The following is a 14,762-nucleotide window of genomic DNA, read 5'->3' on the forward strand; positions in this document are numbered from 1 at the left end:
TTTTCTTGGTCTAGTCCATCTTCATAATCGGAAAAAATTACAGTAGTTTAACGTTTTCCCACTTCTAAGTCCTCACTGTACCTGGCAGGATGGTTCTATACATAAATGCAAAGTGTTGTTTAAGCCATGGGTGGCCAAAGTGGTTGATGTCAAAGTGCCTCTGAACAAGAAACATATACTGGAAGAGTGATCTAGTGGTGTAGCTGCCATATGCAACTCCTTCATAGAGGGAGCCGTCTGTCACCTCTCGGAGCAAGACAAGAGACTTCTCCATGATGGTCAGGACTTGTTTGGTCCATAAGTAAGCTTCTTGAAGATACCCTGAAAGATGGAAACAATGACTAAGGCTGTAACAAACTAAAAACAAAAATATGGCCAAATAAAACCCTCTGAGTTATCTGACCAGTTTATACTGCAAATTGCATTTTGTAAAACTCTCACTTATCAACATTATAAATAACATCCTGCTAGCCCAGGTTTGTGATGAGTCCATGATCTAAGTTAAGAAGTTCTTGAATACAGGTCATTTATTAATTAAAGACAAACCTTTAAATTAAGTATCAGTCATTTCATAATCTTTAATAAACTGAAACCACACCACATCTAAGATTACAAATTGCACATACTTTATGTCTGCAAGAAAGGATCTGTACATTGAGACTTTTACTCAATTTTTCTAGAAAACACTGTTCGAAAATATTTTTGAAGTTTTCCGCTTCACAAAAACTGTCACCATTATTTTACAGAATTTTTAATGAGCTGCAAATACTATAAATGCTAAATGAATAGTCTCCAACGCGTCCTGTTCTTAGAAGACAATACCTCACCCTTTACGTGGTTTTAGATCCCACAGCATTGGAAAAGGCAGCACAGTGGGGTGGAGAGACCATTGGAGTGGCAGTCTAAAGGTGACAAAAATCAACTGGGAGTCCCTAATCTGCCAAAAATGAGCCACATGATTTTGTCCAAGAACTTCTTCAACCTGCCACATTTTTCAATTTCCCCAGCTGAAAATTAAAGGTCTAAAATTTTTTCTAAAATCCTTTTGACTCGGAAATGCTATCTTCCTATAATTCTTGTGAGACCAGCGTTCGGGCAACAATAACAATTCCTCACATTTTGTAACATTTATAATTTACACAGCACCGAACATAATCTTACTTAATCCTTTCAACAATTCAATTATGCATTATTACCCCAAAGTTACAGAAAGGTTGACTTGTCCTCTGGCACATGACTAAAAATGAACAGAACTTTGATCTTAACTTAGGTCTTTAGATTTAAGGTTTGTTTTGTTTGCTTGTATTTAAAATACACAACCCCTAAGGATAAAATTAAGCTCACTGCCTCCTAATGAGTGGACTTTTGTTGTATCACTCCCATAGACGTGTGTGTGATCATCCATGCTGAACCCTCTACCACAGTCTACTAGGTGTGCTGGGTATGGGGGCTTCCAGAGGCCCAGGTACCACCAGGTACCTCCCAGCCTAAATCCAAGGTTCCAGGTTAAGTAAGACCAAGCTCTCATCTCATGGGGGTGCAGCACCATTCTCAGGCTCTGCTGTGCAGAGGTTACTGTTAATTGTACACTGGCTCCTTCTCCCATCCAGCTCCACACCTGACCTGCCAGCCTTCTGGATAGTTTTCAATTTCCATTAGTCATTAGAGTTTAAAATCCCAATCATCCTCATCTTTTTTCTCTCTGTATCCTCCATCTCCAATCAGATACCAATGTGACTGATGTTTAAAATTAGAACTGCTACTCACTGCTCCCCAGATATTACCTGATTTTCCTTATAAAAACCCTATTCATGAGACGAGGCAATGTCTACCTTTGTAAACTTCGAATCTGTCAATACGAGGTACCAATATTGTTGTTACTGATGCTCTGCCCTGTATTTTTTTCCATCATCCATACACCTTGCCTGGAATGTTCATTATTTTCAGTTATCCATATCCTACCCATCCTTCAAAGTTCCATGAACCATCTCAAACTCACCTAAAGAACCTTGTTCTCCTGAATTCAAACTTAATACACTCGTTTGATATTTAATCATAATTTCATGATCCCCCTTATTTCATTCCGTGGTAATATTATAAGTATGGTGTAGTCATTTAAACATTTCACACCTGTCTTCTTTCCAACTGATTTGTAAACTGCATACGTGTGATCCCGTGGGCCCTGTATCCTAAGCCTTAGACAGGGTTAGCAGAACAGAGGAAAAATCCTAACTCTCTCACTGCTGAAATTTCATCTGAGTCCAGTAGGAGCTACACCTGACTAAGCTACCTCAGTCAGTATCTACAAAGCTGCTCTGAGAACATGGAATTATTGGCACAGCGTGGCTGAGGTAGCTCCTAAAGTTAGAGCGAGGTTGCCAAGAAAGCCAGGGCTGTAAGTCTGATTATTAACTGAGATGTGCAGGACCAGAGATTTCACTCCTTCTTTTGTCCCATCTTCTTAGAAATGTGTGAGCTGCTTATGGAATGGCTCTGGGAGAGTGCATCCCAGAGCAATCCATTACTTTACTCAGAAAACAAAGGCATGTGAAAACTCCTGCCAGAAGAAAATTCAAATTTTGACCCAGTTCGAGCCAGTATTTTAGGTGCCTGCTTAATATCTGGAACAATTTTATCTACTGTGAAGAATGAAGAAATAAGCTCTATTCCTGTTGGTAAAGAACTAAACATTTATCTAAGGAAATAAAACTGTACTAGACTAAAACTCAAGGCCCCAAGCTGCAATCCAGCTCACTCCAAGGTTCTTTCCACCAGTTCATGATGCTGTCTTTCCACAGGCCTGTGGATTTATAAATGGTTTGATGGTAGGTGTTCACATGGCTTACCTCTTGACTTTTAAAATTTCATTTGTTTTTGTGAGAGTGGGGGGCAAAGGGAGCTAGCATGAAAATTTACCCTCTTAATCAAGCTTTCCTTAAGTTACTAAAATTGAATTTCTGTTCTGAGAGAGGTAACAAAATATAGTGGAAAGACAATGAAGTTTGAGTTTGGCTAGAACTGGGTCCAAATCCCAGCTACCTTATAGGGTTGATGTGAGAATTAAATAAAATATGGACAAGGATTAGCACATGCCATATGCTCAATTAATTGTAGTTTCTTTTCTTCTAAGACCTAATTAAAAGTGATGGTTCATATGACAAGGGAGAAAGCTAGGCTTGGGTAAAATCTGATGCTGGATAATGTGCAAAATGCTTACTAATTCTTATGGAGAATATAATCAAGAGTTAAACTCTTTTAGATTTGCCAGTTACGAGTATATATTTAATTCTAATAACTCACTGTGATCTTAGGGTTATTTTTCTTAAACATAATCTTATTTAGTCATTTATAGACTTCCACAGGAGTTGTAATTAAGTCAGAATTACAAGAACAAAGAAAATGTAATATTAGCAATTACGTAATACAATAAGGTAAAGCAGCTATACGATCCACAAAAGTCAATTCCAAATTTGACCTGAATGATGTAGACTGATTGTTTTAAAGTCTTTAGAGGGACAAAAAAAGTAGTGCTGTAATGATACACACCTGTGTATGAGGACTATTCAGTTCATATAATAAACCATCTGTTCAGCTTTCAAAAACTCTATCCAGGCTGGCTGCCTTCACTGTCAAAAATCTTTGGAAAAAGGAAGATTCACCACTGATCCTGTGCTGTAAGGATATGGCTTGGGACAATCAAACGCCATACTCAAGTAACCTTCAGGCTAATATAACAAGCAGAAATGAGGAAAGAGATGTCTCTCAACTCTTCAAGAGGTGTCCCAGATATTACTTCATCTTATGGGCTTAGTTAGGATCCAAACATGAACATAGACTAGTTATATAAATGCTTTGCTCACAACATGGTAACTACAACTGATGTCAGCTCAGGCATCCCCTCGGTGTGTCCGTACGCACCTTGATTCATCAGGACTAGGCTTCCTGTGAGCAAGGCCATGCAGTTGGTGGGCTGATGATTGTGCAGGTATTGAAATCCCCATCCTCTCCTGTATGAAGTTTCATACATATATCCCGAGGCATTGGCAATCACTTCAAGAAACCTCTCCTGTTGTGTCTTGCTCAGGTAGTTGTACAAGAAGTCATAGGCAGTGGCAAAACCAACCAGGGAGTGAGCAAGCGGGACTTCATCCCAAGGAGCATCTTTCACCAACCTGTAAAGGAAAAGAAGCCCATGCAAATGAGTGCCACCAGGCTCACAGCCCTCATCACACTTTTAAAGTGTCTATTTCTCAGAACTAAAGGACACAAGTGAAGATACAATCCAAAAGGTTTAATGACACAAAAGATAGATTTCCCTCCACATAAGACACAAGCATAAAGTTTGTCTAATGTGAAAATTACAGAGTTAACACTTTTCTCTCTCCAGCTTCTGGCAACATCAAGATGTTGAGATTTTTTTACTTTTGACTTTTTTCTTTACTCTTCCTGAGAGGTAGAAGAATATATTCAAAGAGATCGAAAGCACATAACATGTCGTGGCAGAGCAAAATTCTCTGGAGGACCCATTAACTAGTGCTTGCCTTCCCCTTTCTACCTGCAGTAGGGTTCTCAGTTCTGTTCTATGGCTGCTGTGCTGAAACTGTCCAACATGTACGTATATCCTATCTTATTTCCCACGGGCTGGTCAAGGTGAAGGTACCACGGTGTACAGTTTGGGACCTCTCAATCTAGACAGACCCACTTGGTCAATGCCATGATGAGGAGAGTGGCTAAAACGCTGGTGTAAGGGAGTAAAATGAGCTGATTCCAACTCAGATTTCTGCGTCTCACTTTTTCTCATAGAATGAACTGCACTGCCTTTAAGGTTCTTCAAGTACTTTTCAGGGAAGTCTATAAAAGCTGATCTGTGAAGTATTAAAACTGTCATTTTCTAGGAAACCAAATTTCTGCTTGACTTGCTATATAATTCTGCAAGTACATGAATAGAGTGTGGCCTGCATTACACAGGAAGCTAAAAAGGATCTTTCACAATCACAGTTCTAGGGAATTATCCAGAAAACCCTCCCTATCTGTTCAGGATGTATTTGAGTAATCTCTAAAAGAGGGAAACAAATGAAGGGTGTGCTGTACTTGCGGGAGGTGGAAGAAAGCTCTCAATTAGGGATTAAACTAAAGCTTAACATTTCTATGCCACAGCCTCTTTTTGGCAAACTAGTGAAGCCTCAGCCTCTTTCTCACTATGTTTTAAAATTCATAACATATAATACATAGGGGTACCAGGAAAGGTATTACTTTGAAATATAACTATCAGTACAGATATTTTTAAAATTTGTGATATATATGCTTCTTTATTAAGGCATTAAAATACAAGATTTAATGCCAGGGATAGTAACTAAGATAATGTATAAGTAGTGATGAGCATAAATAATATTTTGAGATGTACACAGTAACTGAATGTGACATGAAAATATCTGTGACAAAGTTACAGGTTCTCCTGATATTGCTATAGTCGGTTATCCAGATTTATGATTTAGAAGAGATGCTAAAATTTCAGTTAGAGTTAGTGAACATTAAGATGCAATATTTCTCCCATACAAACCCCACAGACCCTAGGTTAAGAATACTTAAAATGTTCTGAGAGACTACCTCTTCTAGACTGTGCTCCTCTTTCAGGAGTTTATATTAAAGACCTGATCTTCTTAGTAAGGCCTTCTCTGCTCACTCTGTCAGAACTTCAGCATTACTCCCCAACTCACAGTATTTCATTTGCCTTCCTCACTTTTTTGTCCTCTTAGCGTTTAAGTATGTATATGTATATGCATATGTATATGTATATGTTTACGTATATGTATCCCCTACTAGAATTGAAGTTCTACAAGGGCAGGGTTATCTTTTCTTCTCTGTTGTATTCACTATTGGATCCCCAATCCTACAACAGTGTCTGGCACACAGGAGACTTTCAATAAATATTTTGGGGAAGAAAGAAAAAAATGAAGGAACAAGCCTATAAAACTAGGCTACACTGTTGACAATGAATATGTGATGATTAAGAAATCAGGAATTTGGAGGAATCCCTTGGTATTTAACAATAACTTCAGAGTTTGGTTAGCTGTGCTAGTGATACAGCCTGGTGCTAAAATGACTAAAGTTGATGAGCTTCTTAACCAGTTGGCCAAGGACAAAGCTGCCTTGCCAGTCAGCTGGCCAGTGTGTGTACTGGTTGTAAACAGACTATGAAGAGTGTGAATTAATTCCCTACTTCTAGGAAAAAAAAAACTCAGACTGCAAGCTCACTGCCAGGGAGTTAGAAACACAATCTTCACTGACTTATAGTGACAGGGGAGGCAGGCAGAGGCTCCAAGGCATTTTTTCCCCAGCCCTGTGTCTCTGCACCATGTCACCTATAAATGACAGCACATACACATAGCCATGATAAAAGCTGGCATCAATGAGCTGCTACCATCTACTGAGCCCTGACACGTCTGATACACCAATGAACTTATTTTTTATAGATAAAAGAACATTTAATATAATTGTTCTTCAGGAAATATTACTATGCAATTTGTGAGAAAATTTCCAAGTTCCCACGTATAGTTGCTTACTCCAAGCAGTTTCCAATTCAACAAAATCCTAGCACACTGATTAAAAAAAAAAAAAAGAGCTCCTGGTACCATCAGGTGCATCACTATATCCTTATGAAATCTGATCTGTAATAGCTACATTTCTAAGAGGTTACCTAGATTCTTTACCAATACATTCTTACCCAGCTTCATCTTCAGATACAGAGAGTAATTATGGAGGAGACTATATTTTACTGTCATGGAAACCAAAGGAAATTTGCTTCTAGCTCATGCATAGCAGCAAAGGAACTATCGTATTCAATGTGATCCTAACTAGCAGTTACTAAAACTACTAAAGAAGCATGTTAAGTGGTGAATCACAAAAAAAGATACAGGTATTAATTTATGAATTTTATTTCAGCTTAAAATATTTATATGTACATATTTACCAATCTTTTGAAGGAGAGCTAAAAGCCTTGTCTTTGAATGTGGGTCTACGGATCAGTGTCATTGTTTTTCCCTGCAAAGAACACATATAACACATCATCACAATTTCCAGGCTTGGTTTCTTTACTATAGGAAGAAATTAAAGATACTTGTGAAGGAATATAGAATCCTTCCAGACTTTTATGAGTTTTTCCCTAAACTTTTACTAATCTCATCCACATTAAATTATGACAGCAATTTTTTATAGTAAGTCACTCCAAAGCATTTAAGTTGGTTTTGGAAATATTAATTCTTTTTTATAAACTAACACTTATTCTATTTGTATATTATTATTAAAATTGTGTGATTACAGGTATTAGTGAAAGTGGCATAAACTGGTTTGAGAACAAATACAACTGTCATTTGCTAAGCACATAATTCTACAGGTGGCAACAGAAATTAATGGACACAGCCTTGACATTCAGCAGTCTCTGAGAGCTGCTGCCAGTTATACAAGGAATGGAGGTTAATTTCATTGGCAAGTCAGTTAAGAGGTGGTTAGTTAAGAAAATTAACTAAGTTAAGAGGAGGTTAGTTAGGAAAATTTTTACTGTATTCCTCTTTTTATAAGCTATACTTTCCACTGTCTAGAGAGCTGTTCTTAAATTAAGGTCCATGGACCCCTGGGGTCTCTGAGACTCTTTCAGGGGATCCATGACTAAAAATTATTCTCATAATAATATAAAGATGTTATATGTTGATATTTGCACTGATGGTGCAAAAGTACTAGTGGGTTAAAAATGTTGGCATCTTAGCACGAATGCAGGCAGGGGCACTGAACTGCTCTAGTAATCCTTGTATGATTCTGCATACTGCCGTGCACTCTAAGTTTTAAAAAAAAAAAAAAAGCCAGTTTCACTTAAGAATATCCTTGATAAAGTGGTAAAAATGATTAATTTTATAAAATCTCAACCTTTTTAGTTTATATCTTTCTAATACCCCATATGATGAAATGGGAAGTTATGTAAAAAGCACTATCCGTAGCAAAGTAAATAACTATCATGAGGAGAAGAAATTGCGCATTTAGTTGAGAGCTGAACTAGCTCCTTGTTTTTTCATGAAACATCGTTTTTACGTGAGAGAATGACCAACTGACAAATTACAGTTTTTTAGACTTGTGTATTTTAAGTGGAAGTCTTTTTGAAACAAGGAAGCCTGCCAGTTCAAGAAAAACTGAAAGGTTTTGTTGACAATGACAAAATTTGAGCTTTCAAGCAAAAAAAAAAAAAAAAAGAATTTTGGAAAAATTGTATTGCTACCATGAGCTTAAAAGTTTACCAATACTTTAAGACTTTTCTGATGAGGTCAGTGATAACAAGTGTGATTTATTTTTATATTATATAACTAAATGCATCAACATTTGAAAGATGGGAATAACTCAGCGAATAAACATTCAAATAGAAAAGGCATATTACAAAACCATACAAAGATAAAAGATTCATTATAAGTGCAAAACATACTAATGGATTTTTTACCAATTAAAATATATGAGGAATTTTATTAAGTAACATGGTTTCAGATTCCACATTGAAACTAACTTTTATAATCCAGATTCCACATAGAACTAACTTTTACAAAACTACCACTTGTCAAGTTCTAGTACAGTAGCAAAGAAAACTGCCATAATTATCTGAAAAGACTCTTCAAATACTCCTCTCTTTTCAGTCAGATGTCTGTGTGAAGCTGGATTTTCTTCATATTTTCAACTTAAACACTACATTGCAACAAACTGAATACAGAAGAAGATATGCAAGATTTGCAAAAGTATAAAACAATGATCTCCTTCACACTAAATATTTTGTCTCCAAAAATCGTTATTTTTTGCCTAAAAATATGTTATCTATGTTAATATGAAATGGATTTATTTTTCAAGAGAATGAATAAATATTTTAAAAGTTTTCTTAGTTTTAACTTCTAGTATGGTAAATTTCAATAGGTATAGCCCACATAAACAAAGCTCTTTGATGTCTGATGTCCTCATTAATTTTTAAGAGTGTAAAAGAGTTCTGAGTCCAAAACATTTAAAATCTGCTGCCTAGAATATTTCCAAAGGTGAATTTAAGTGAATTTATGTGAAACAGAATGATGTGAACATAGACAGGAACTATTAATTGCCTGGCTTGGGGTGCATGGTATTGGTGGGGAAAGGCATAGGGTTTATCATGATGTGCTATTTCCATAAATCAAGTTGTGACTGTAAAAGGAAGAGACATAAAAACCTTTCCAAAATTTAGTAGCTTCACTAATCAGAATTTTTATAACAATTTCATGTGGATAGACTGCTTCCATTATCATAAATGCTTTTGAACTACTATGTACAGAGTACAAAAGTAGGCAATCTAAGGAGTCTATTACTTAAAAATTGACAGCTTACTTGATGAAATGACTAATAAAAAAAGTCTAATAACAATGTTGGCATCCATTTTTATTTGCATAGATTTGTTTTAAATGATCAAATAATTATATTCAAATTTTTTCCATATAGTCTTAGTAGATATTTTGTAGAAAATTATTATCTGTGAAAAGATTAATACTTAGGTATCTAAGATTAATCTTAGGTATTAAGAGGTTCACAGAATAATCTATGTATAATATTGTTTAAATTTTTATACTATTTCATTTATACAAATACTGTTAAAATAAATACTTGGAATAACAGAAGTTCTGTATTTAAAATCTAAGAGGTGTCAAGAGGTCACTGATATTTTAAATATTTAAATGAATCAACGATATACAAAAAAAAAAAAAATACTGGAAACAATGGGGTAACTCGTAACTCCCTTTATAATGTTATTATGGTTATTAGTCCTGTTTTTGAGCACTTTTTACAGCTTGACAATTTTATACCAGGATTTTCATATGTAACTGTATTTTGAAGGTCATGATTTGATCCATGGTATAAGCAAGTCTATGTGTTTTCAAAAGTACGTTTAAATGAGGCTCCACTGTTTGTTAAACGTTTCCAAAAAGTAGAACTCAAAACAATCCTTCTTTTTCTCATTTTGAGCTAACATACAGTTTTATAACCCTATAAAATATTTACATAGTAAATTCATAAAGTAGAAGATTCATATTTCAAAATCTGGTTTATTTTAGACACTAGATGTTTATGTATAAATATAAATTTAAGAGAAAATGAAATAAGCCTTAAAGGAATTAAGAATTTAAACGTACAGTGCAGCGATGAGCTCTTTAGAAATTCCCAGATGTAACTTTACAGGGCAGAGCAGCACCAACTTCACATTCGCCGGCTTCGCTGCAGCTGTGGCTACTGCACGTAAGCTACGCCTCTGCCTACAGCACGTACTTGTTCACACCACCAAAATATGCCAATATAAGGTCAGTTCTATTCTTAAAATGTAAATCAATCTATTCATTCTAAAAGAGTCCTGAAGACAGTAACCTGACAGAAAGTCATTCAGTTTTTCAACCAAATACCTTTGTGTGCTTGGAAACAACCTCCAGTAAGTTAGGAGAGTCATGTGTTACCACTGCTTTTAAAAATATGACTCATGGCAATTGTGATTCATCTTTTTTCCCCTCTGTAAGTTAAACATAAAAACTAGCCATAAATGTTAAATGTCAGTAATAGGTTAAATTTTGTAAGTAATTCCTGTAACATTTAGCCAAAGGAAGTGGATTTCTAACCCGTGTGGCCTTGCCTGTGAAGCACAGTGGGACCCTGAGAGTGATTTGCCAAGAAGAGCAGAGTAAGCCTGGAATATAGAGAAACTTGATCTAGGGGCCTCTGAGTGGGTAGCAAGCTATCCAAGGGGCATGTTAAACTCAACTCTGGCCTGGTTTATAGTCCATATTCCAAATGTTTGATCAGGTGGCTAAGCGGTGGCATTTGCATCATGAAGCAAAATTAACTATTTATAGTTGGGAGGAAAGAGAAAAGTTATATTTCATATTAATTAAGCACATAGTGTGTGCCAAGCCCTTTACATACTTTATTTCATTTAATCTTCAAAATTCACATTAGATGTTACAGCCCCATTTCATAGATTGTAAAAGCGTTATTTGGATAGGAAAATTACTCGTTGAAGATCACGTAGCTAAGTTAAATAGTGGAGCCAAGAATGGAATCCAGGACTACCTGAATCTAGAATTTTTACTTCTTCCTGGTGAGGGAAAGCACTGTGCTTTTAAAGAAAGTCACCAACTTTGCAATAAGAACCCAGCCAGAAGAAAGGGCTAGTCAGCAAACCTACCAAGAGCTAGGCAGAAGGGCACTTACGCTGAAATACAACACAGGGTTCCAAAGCCCTGCCATGTTCATGATACCAAGAGAGAAACAAGGCATGAGGTGTGGGAAAAGGGGCAGACATGAGGAGAGATATCATGATACTGTGCTCACAAGGTTGCTCAGGGCCCACCCTAGGAACATGTGATTCCAACCATGTAGCATTCCTGAAACAATTCTTCCTTCTCCCCACAGACCTCTGGTGAGAGTGAAGCTCCTAATGTACTGCTCCAGGTCCAGTTGGTCCAGGGGCTGGTGGGCCTGAACCTGCATGCTGAGAACGTTCAGCTCCTAAAGCTAGCCAGGGCTACAGACACAGAAATAGACAATGAGCTTTCCTTTTTGAACATCTACTTTGCTCCCTACTGGAGAATAATTGCTAAAAGGATAACAGAACAGTAGAATGGGAATTGATTGTATATTAAGACATCTTCAGGGAAAATGACTTATCGACCATGAACTATAAAAGATCATTTTCTTTCACAATCTTCATTTCCATATTCAAGGAATCACTGGATTCAATATAGAGCACTATCACTTAATTTCATTTTAAAGCTATAAATTCAATATTCCAAATATTAAATTCTAAAATACAAAAATTTAGGTCAGTTTGGCCCTACTCAAGAATACTGAGGAGTCAATTATGCAAAAGCAGAAACTAAAAAGAATATTCTTTTTTACTTAAAAAAGTATTCTAGATGGCTTATAGAGAAAATGAATTAGTCTGAGTGTCAAAATATACACCAAGCTAATGTAGTAGTGTTGTTAAATGGGAAATGGCACTGCCACGTCATTATTCCAGTGTTTAATTCACTGACACAAAGTCCTTTTATCCAAATATCCAAGTATGCTATCCAAGTACGCTGTTTCATTCTATTTAAATGGAATCAAACAGCATTCAAAATTGTAACCCCTTTTTGCTGGCCAAGTGTGTTTTGGGCTAGTGCCCAGCCTGAAAAGGTAAGAGGGAGAAGCACAATAATTAAGATGATTCAAATTTGATAAGAAGACCTCTGTTTTGTAAGAAAGGCAGAGCTCAAAGGACTAGAGTTTAAAACAGGCTCACCTATCAAATTCTAATAATAAATTACAAAAGAATCTGTTATAATGGAGAAATTCTGAAACTTGAAAAGGTGGTAGGAGAGAATAACCCAGATTTCCTGCATTGTTCAGAAAAGCTTAATCAAATGATTTTTGGCCTTTTAAAAAAGTAGCTTGGTATTTTATAGGTTTAACATGCTTTATATTTATATACGTAAAATGTTTCTAAAAGTTCAGTTGAGGACTTCCCTGGTGGTCCAGTGGTTAAGACTCCACGCTTCCAATGCAAGGAAGGGGGCACGGGTTCGATCCCTGGTTGGGAAAGTTCCACATGCCACGTGGTACAGCCAAATGAATAAATAAATAAATAAATACATAAATAAAAGTTCAGTTGAACAATTCATAGATGTCATCACTTCAGTCAATGACTATGCAAGCATCCAGTGATCATGTGAGAAACAACGCCTAGAAGTAGTCGATTTGATTTTAAGAAAAAATTAAACATGCAAGAAGAGTCAGGGAAGTCAATGAAAAGAAGAACAGTGATGGAGGGTGGCTAGCTCTGCCAGAGAAGAAAACACACTATAAACCTTCACTAATCAGAATACAGTGGTACTGACATATGAATAGATAGACATACCAATGAAATGAAACAAAATTCAGAAACAGGTGCAAAACATATGGAAACTTGGTATGTGATAAAGGTGGCATCAAAAATCAATAGGGAAAAGAAGTACCCTCTAACAGGTTATACTGGAACAACTAGATAGTCATTTGAAAAAAGGAGAAAATTGGATCCAAACCTCATAGACTACAAGAAAATAAACTCTAAATTAATTAGGCATCTAAATGTAAAGTATGAGATAAAAAATCTTAAAAGAAAGCATGGATGAATTCCTTTGTGACCTGGAGAAGGGAAAGCCTTTCCAACTACAATTCAAAGACAAGAAGCAATAGAAGAAAAGACTAATCATTTTGGCCATATAAAGCTTAAAAGAAAAAATAAGACAAAACCTTTTGCATAGGGGGAAAAAAAAGACCACAAGTAAACATGAATAAACTGGGGAAAAATATTTGTATCATATACCCTGAATACAGTTAGACCTATCCTAACATACCAAAGGCTCATAAAATTTAAGAAAAAGATCAAAATCTCATTGGAAAAATGAGCAAGTGACAAACAAGACAGTTAAACAAAAAAAAAAAGGCAAACATCCCTCATTCAAAATTCTCATCTCCACTTATTATAAAAGAAATTTAAATCAAATTACAACTGATCTAACATTCGAATCAGTAAAAATCTCACATATGACAAATACTCTAGTCAAAGCTGTGGAGAAATAGGCACACTCTTAAAATGCTGTTAGGGGTGCAGAGTAGTACAAATCCTATGGGGTAGAGTTTGGTAACACTTAACAAATTTTATAAACATTTTATATTTTGACCCAGTAATACCACTTATAGTAATCTACCCCAAAGACATACATCCACAAATAAAAAACCATATGTGCATAAGGTTATTTATCACGGCATTATTTGTAATATGATTCTGACATGGTACATTGTGAACCACGTAAATATTTCAGATATTTAAAATTAAATATAAGTCAGAAATAAATATTGAGATGAAATTATGTTTCAGATTTGATTCAATATAAAATGAACAAATAGGAGAATATGTTCCAAACAAAAGAAAAAGATAAATCTCTAGAAATCAACCTTAACAAAATGGAGATGAGTGATTTATCTGATAGAGAGTTCAAAATAACAGTCATAAAGATGCTCACCAAAGTCAGGAGAACAATGCATGAACAGAGGGAGCACTTCAACAAAGAGACAGAAAATATTAAAAAGTACTGAGCATTGCATTGTCATAGCACTGAAAAATTCAATAACTGAACTAAATTCAATAGAAGGATTCAACAACAGACTAGATCAAGTGGAAGAAAGCATCAGTGAACTTAAAGAGAGAGCAGTGGAATTCATCCAATCAGAAGAGCAAAAAGGAAAAAGAATAAAAAAGAGTGAAGATAGCTTAAGGGACTTATGGGACACCATAAGAAGACCAATATACACATTACAGGGGTACCAGAAGAAGAAGAGAGAGGAAGGGAGAGAAGCTTATGCAAAGACATAACGACTGAAAACTTTCCTAACCTGAGGAGAAACAGATCCCCAGATACAGGTAGCCCAGAGTATCAAAAAAGATGCCTCTAAAGAGACCCACGGCAAGACACATTACTAAATTTTCAAAAATTAAAGAGAATCTTAAAAATAGAAAGATAGGGACTTCCCTGGTGGCACAGTGGTTAAGGATCTGCCTGCCAATGTAGGGGACACGGGTTTGAGCCCTGGTCCGGGAAGATCCCACATGACGCGGAGCAACGAAGGCCGTGTGCCACAACTACTGAGCCTGCACTCTAGAGCCCACGAGCTGCAACTACTGAGCCTGCATGCCACAACTACTG

General features: G+C 36.1%; 1 protein-coding gene across 2 annotated transcripts in view; it reads right to left on the minus strand.

The window, feature by feature from the left end:
• Positions 1-14,762, minus strand: part of DSE (dermatan sulfate epimerase) — a 68,253-nt gene that overhangs the window by 7,147 nt on the left and 46,344 nt on the right. The window contains exons 3-4 of one of the 2 annotated variants that reach the window (XM_061206939.1): positions 3,919-4,172; positions 82-321 (exon numbers count right to left, since the gene is read on the minus strand). In XM_061206939.1, coding sequence (XP_061062922.1) covers positions 82-321; positions 3,919-4,172 — 494 coding nt within the window. Of the gene's footprint in view, positions 1-81; positions 322-3,918; positions 4,173-14,762 lie in introns of those variants that run through there. The other variant, XM_061206940.1, reaches the window with a different exon arrangement.

This window comes from Eubalaena glacialis, chromosome 12 (genome assembly GCF_028564815.1).
Source record: "Eubalaena glacialis isolate mEubGla1 chromosome 12, mEubGla1.1.hap2.+ XY, whole genome shotgun sequence".
Taxonomy (NCBI): domain Eukaryota; kingdom Metazoa; phylum Chordata; class Mammalia; order Artiodactyla; family Balaenidae; genus Eubalaena; species Eubalaena glacialis.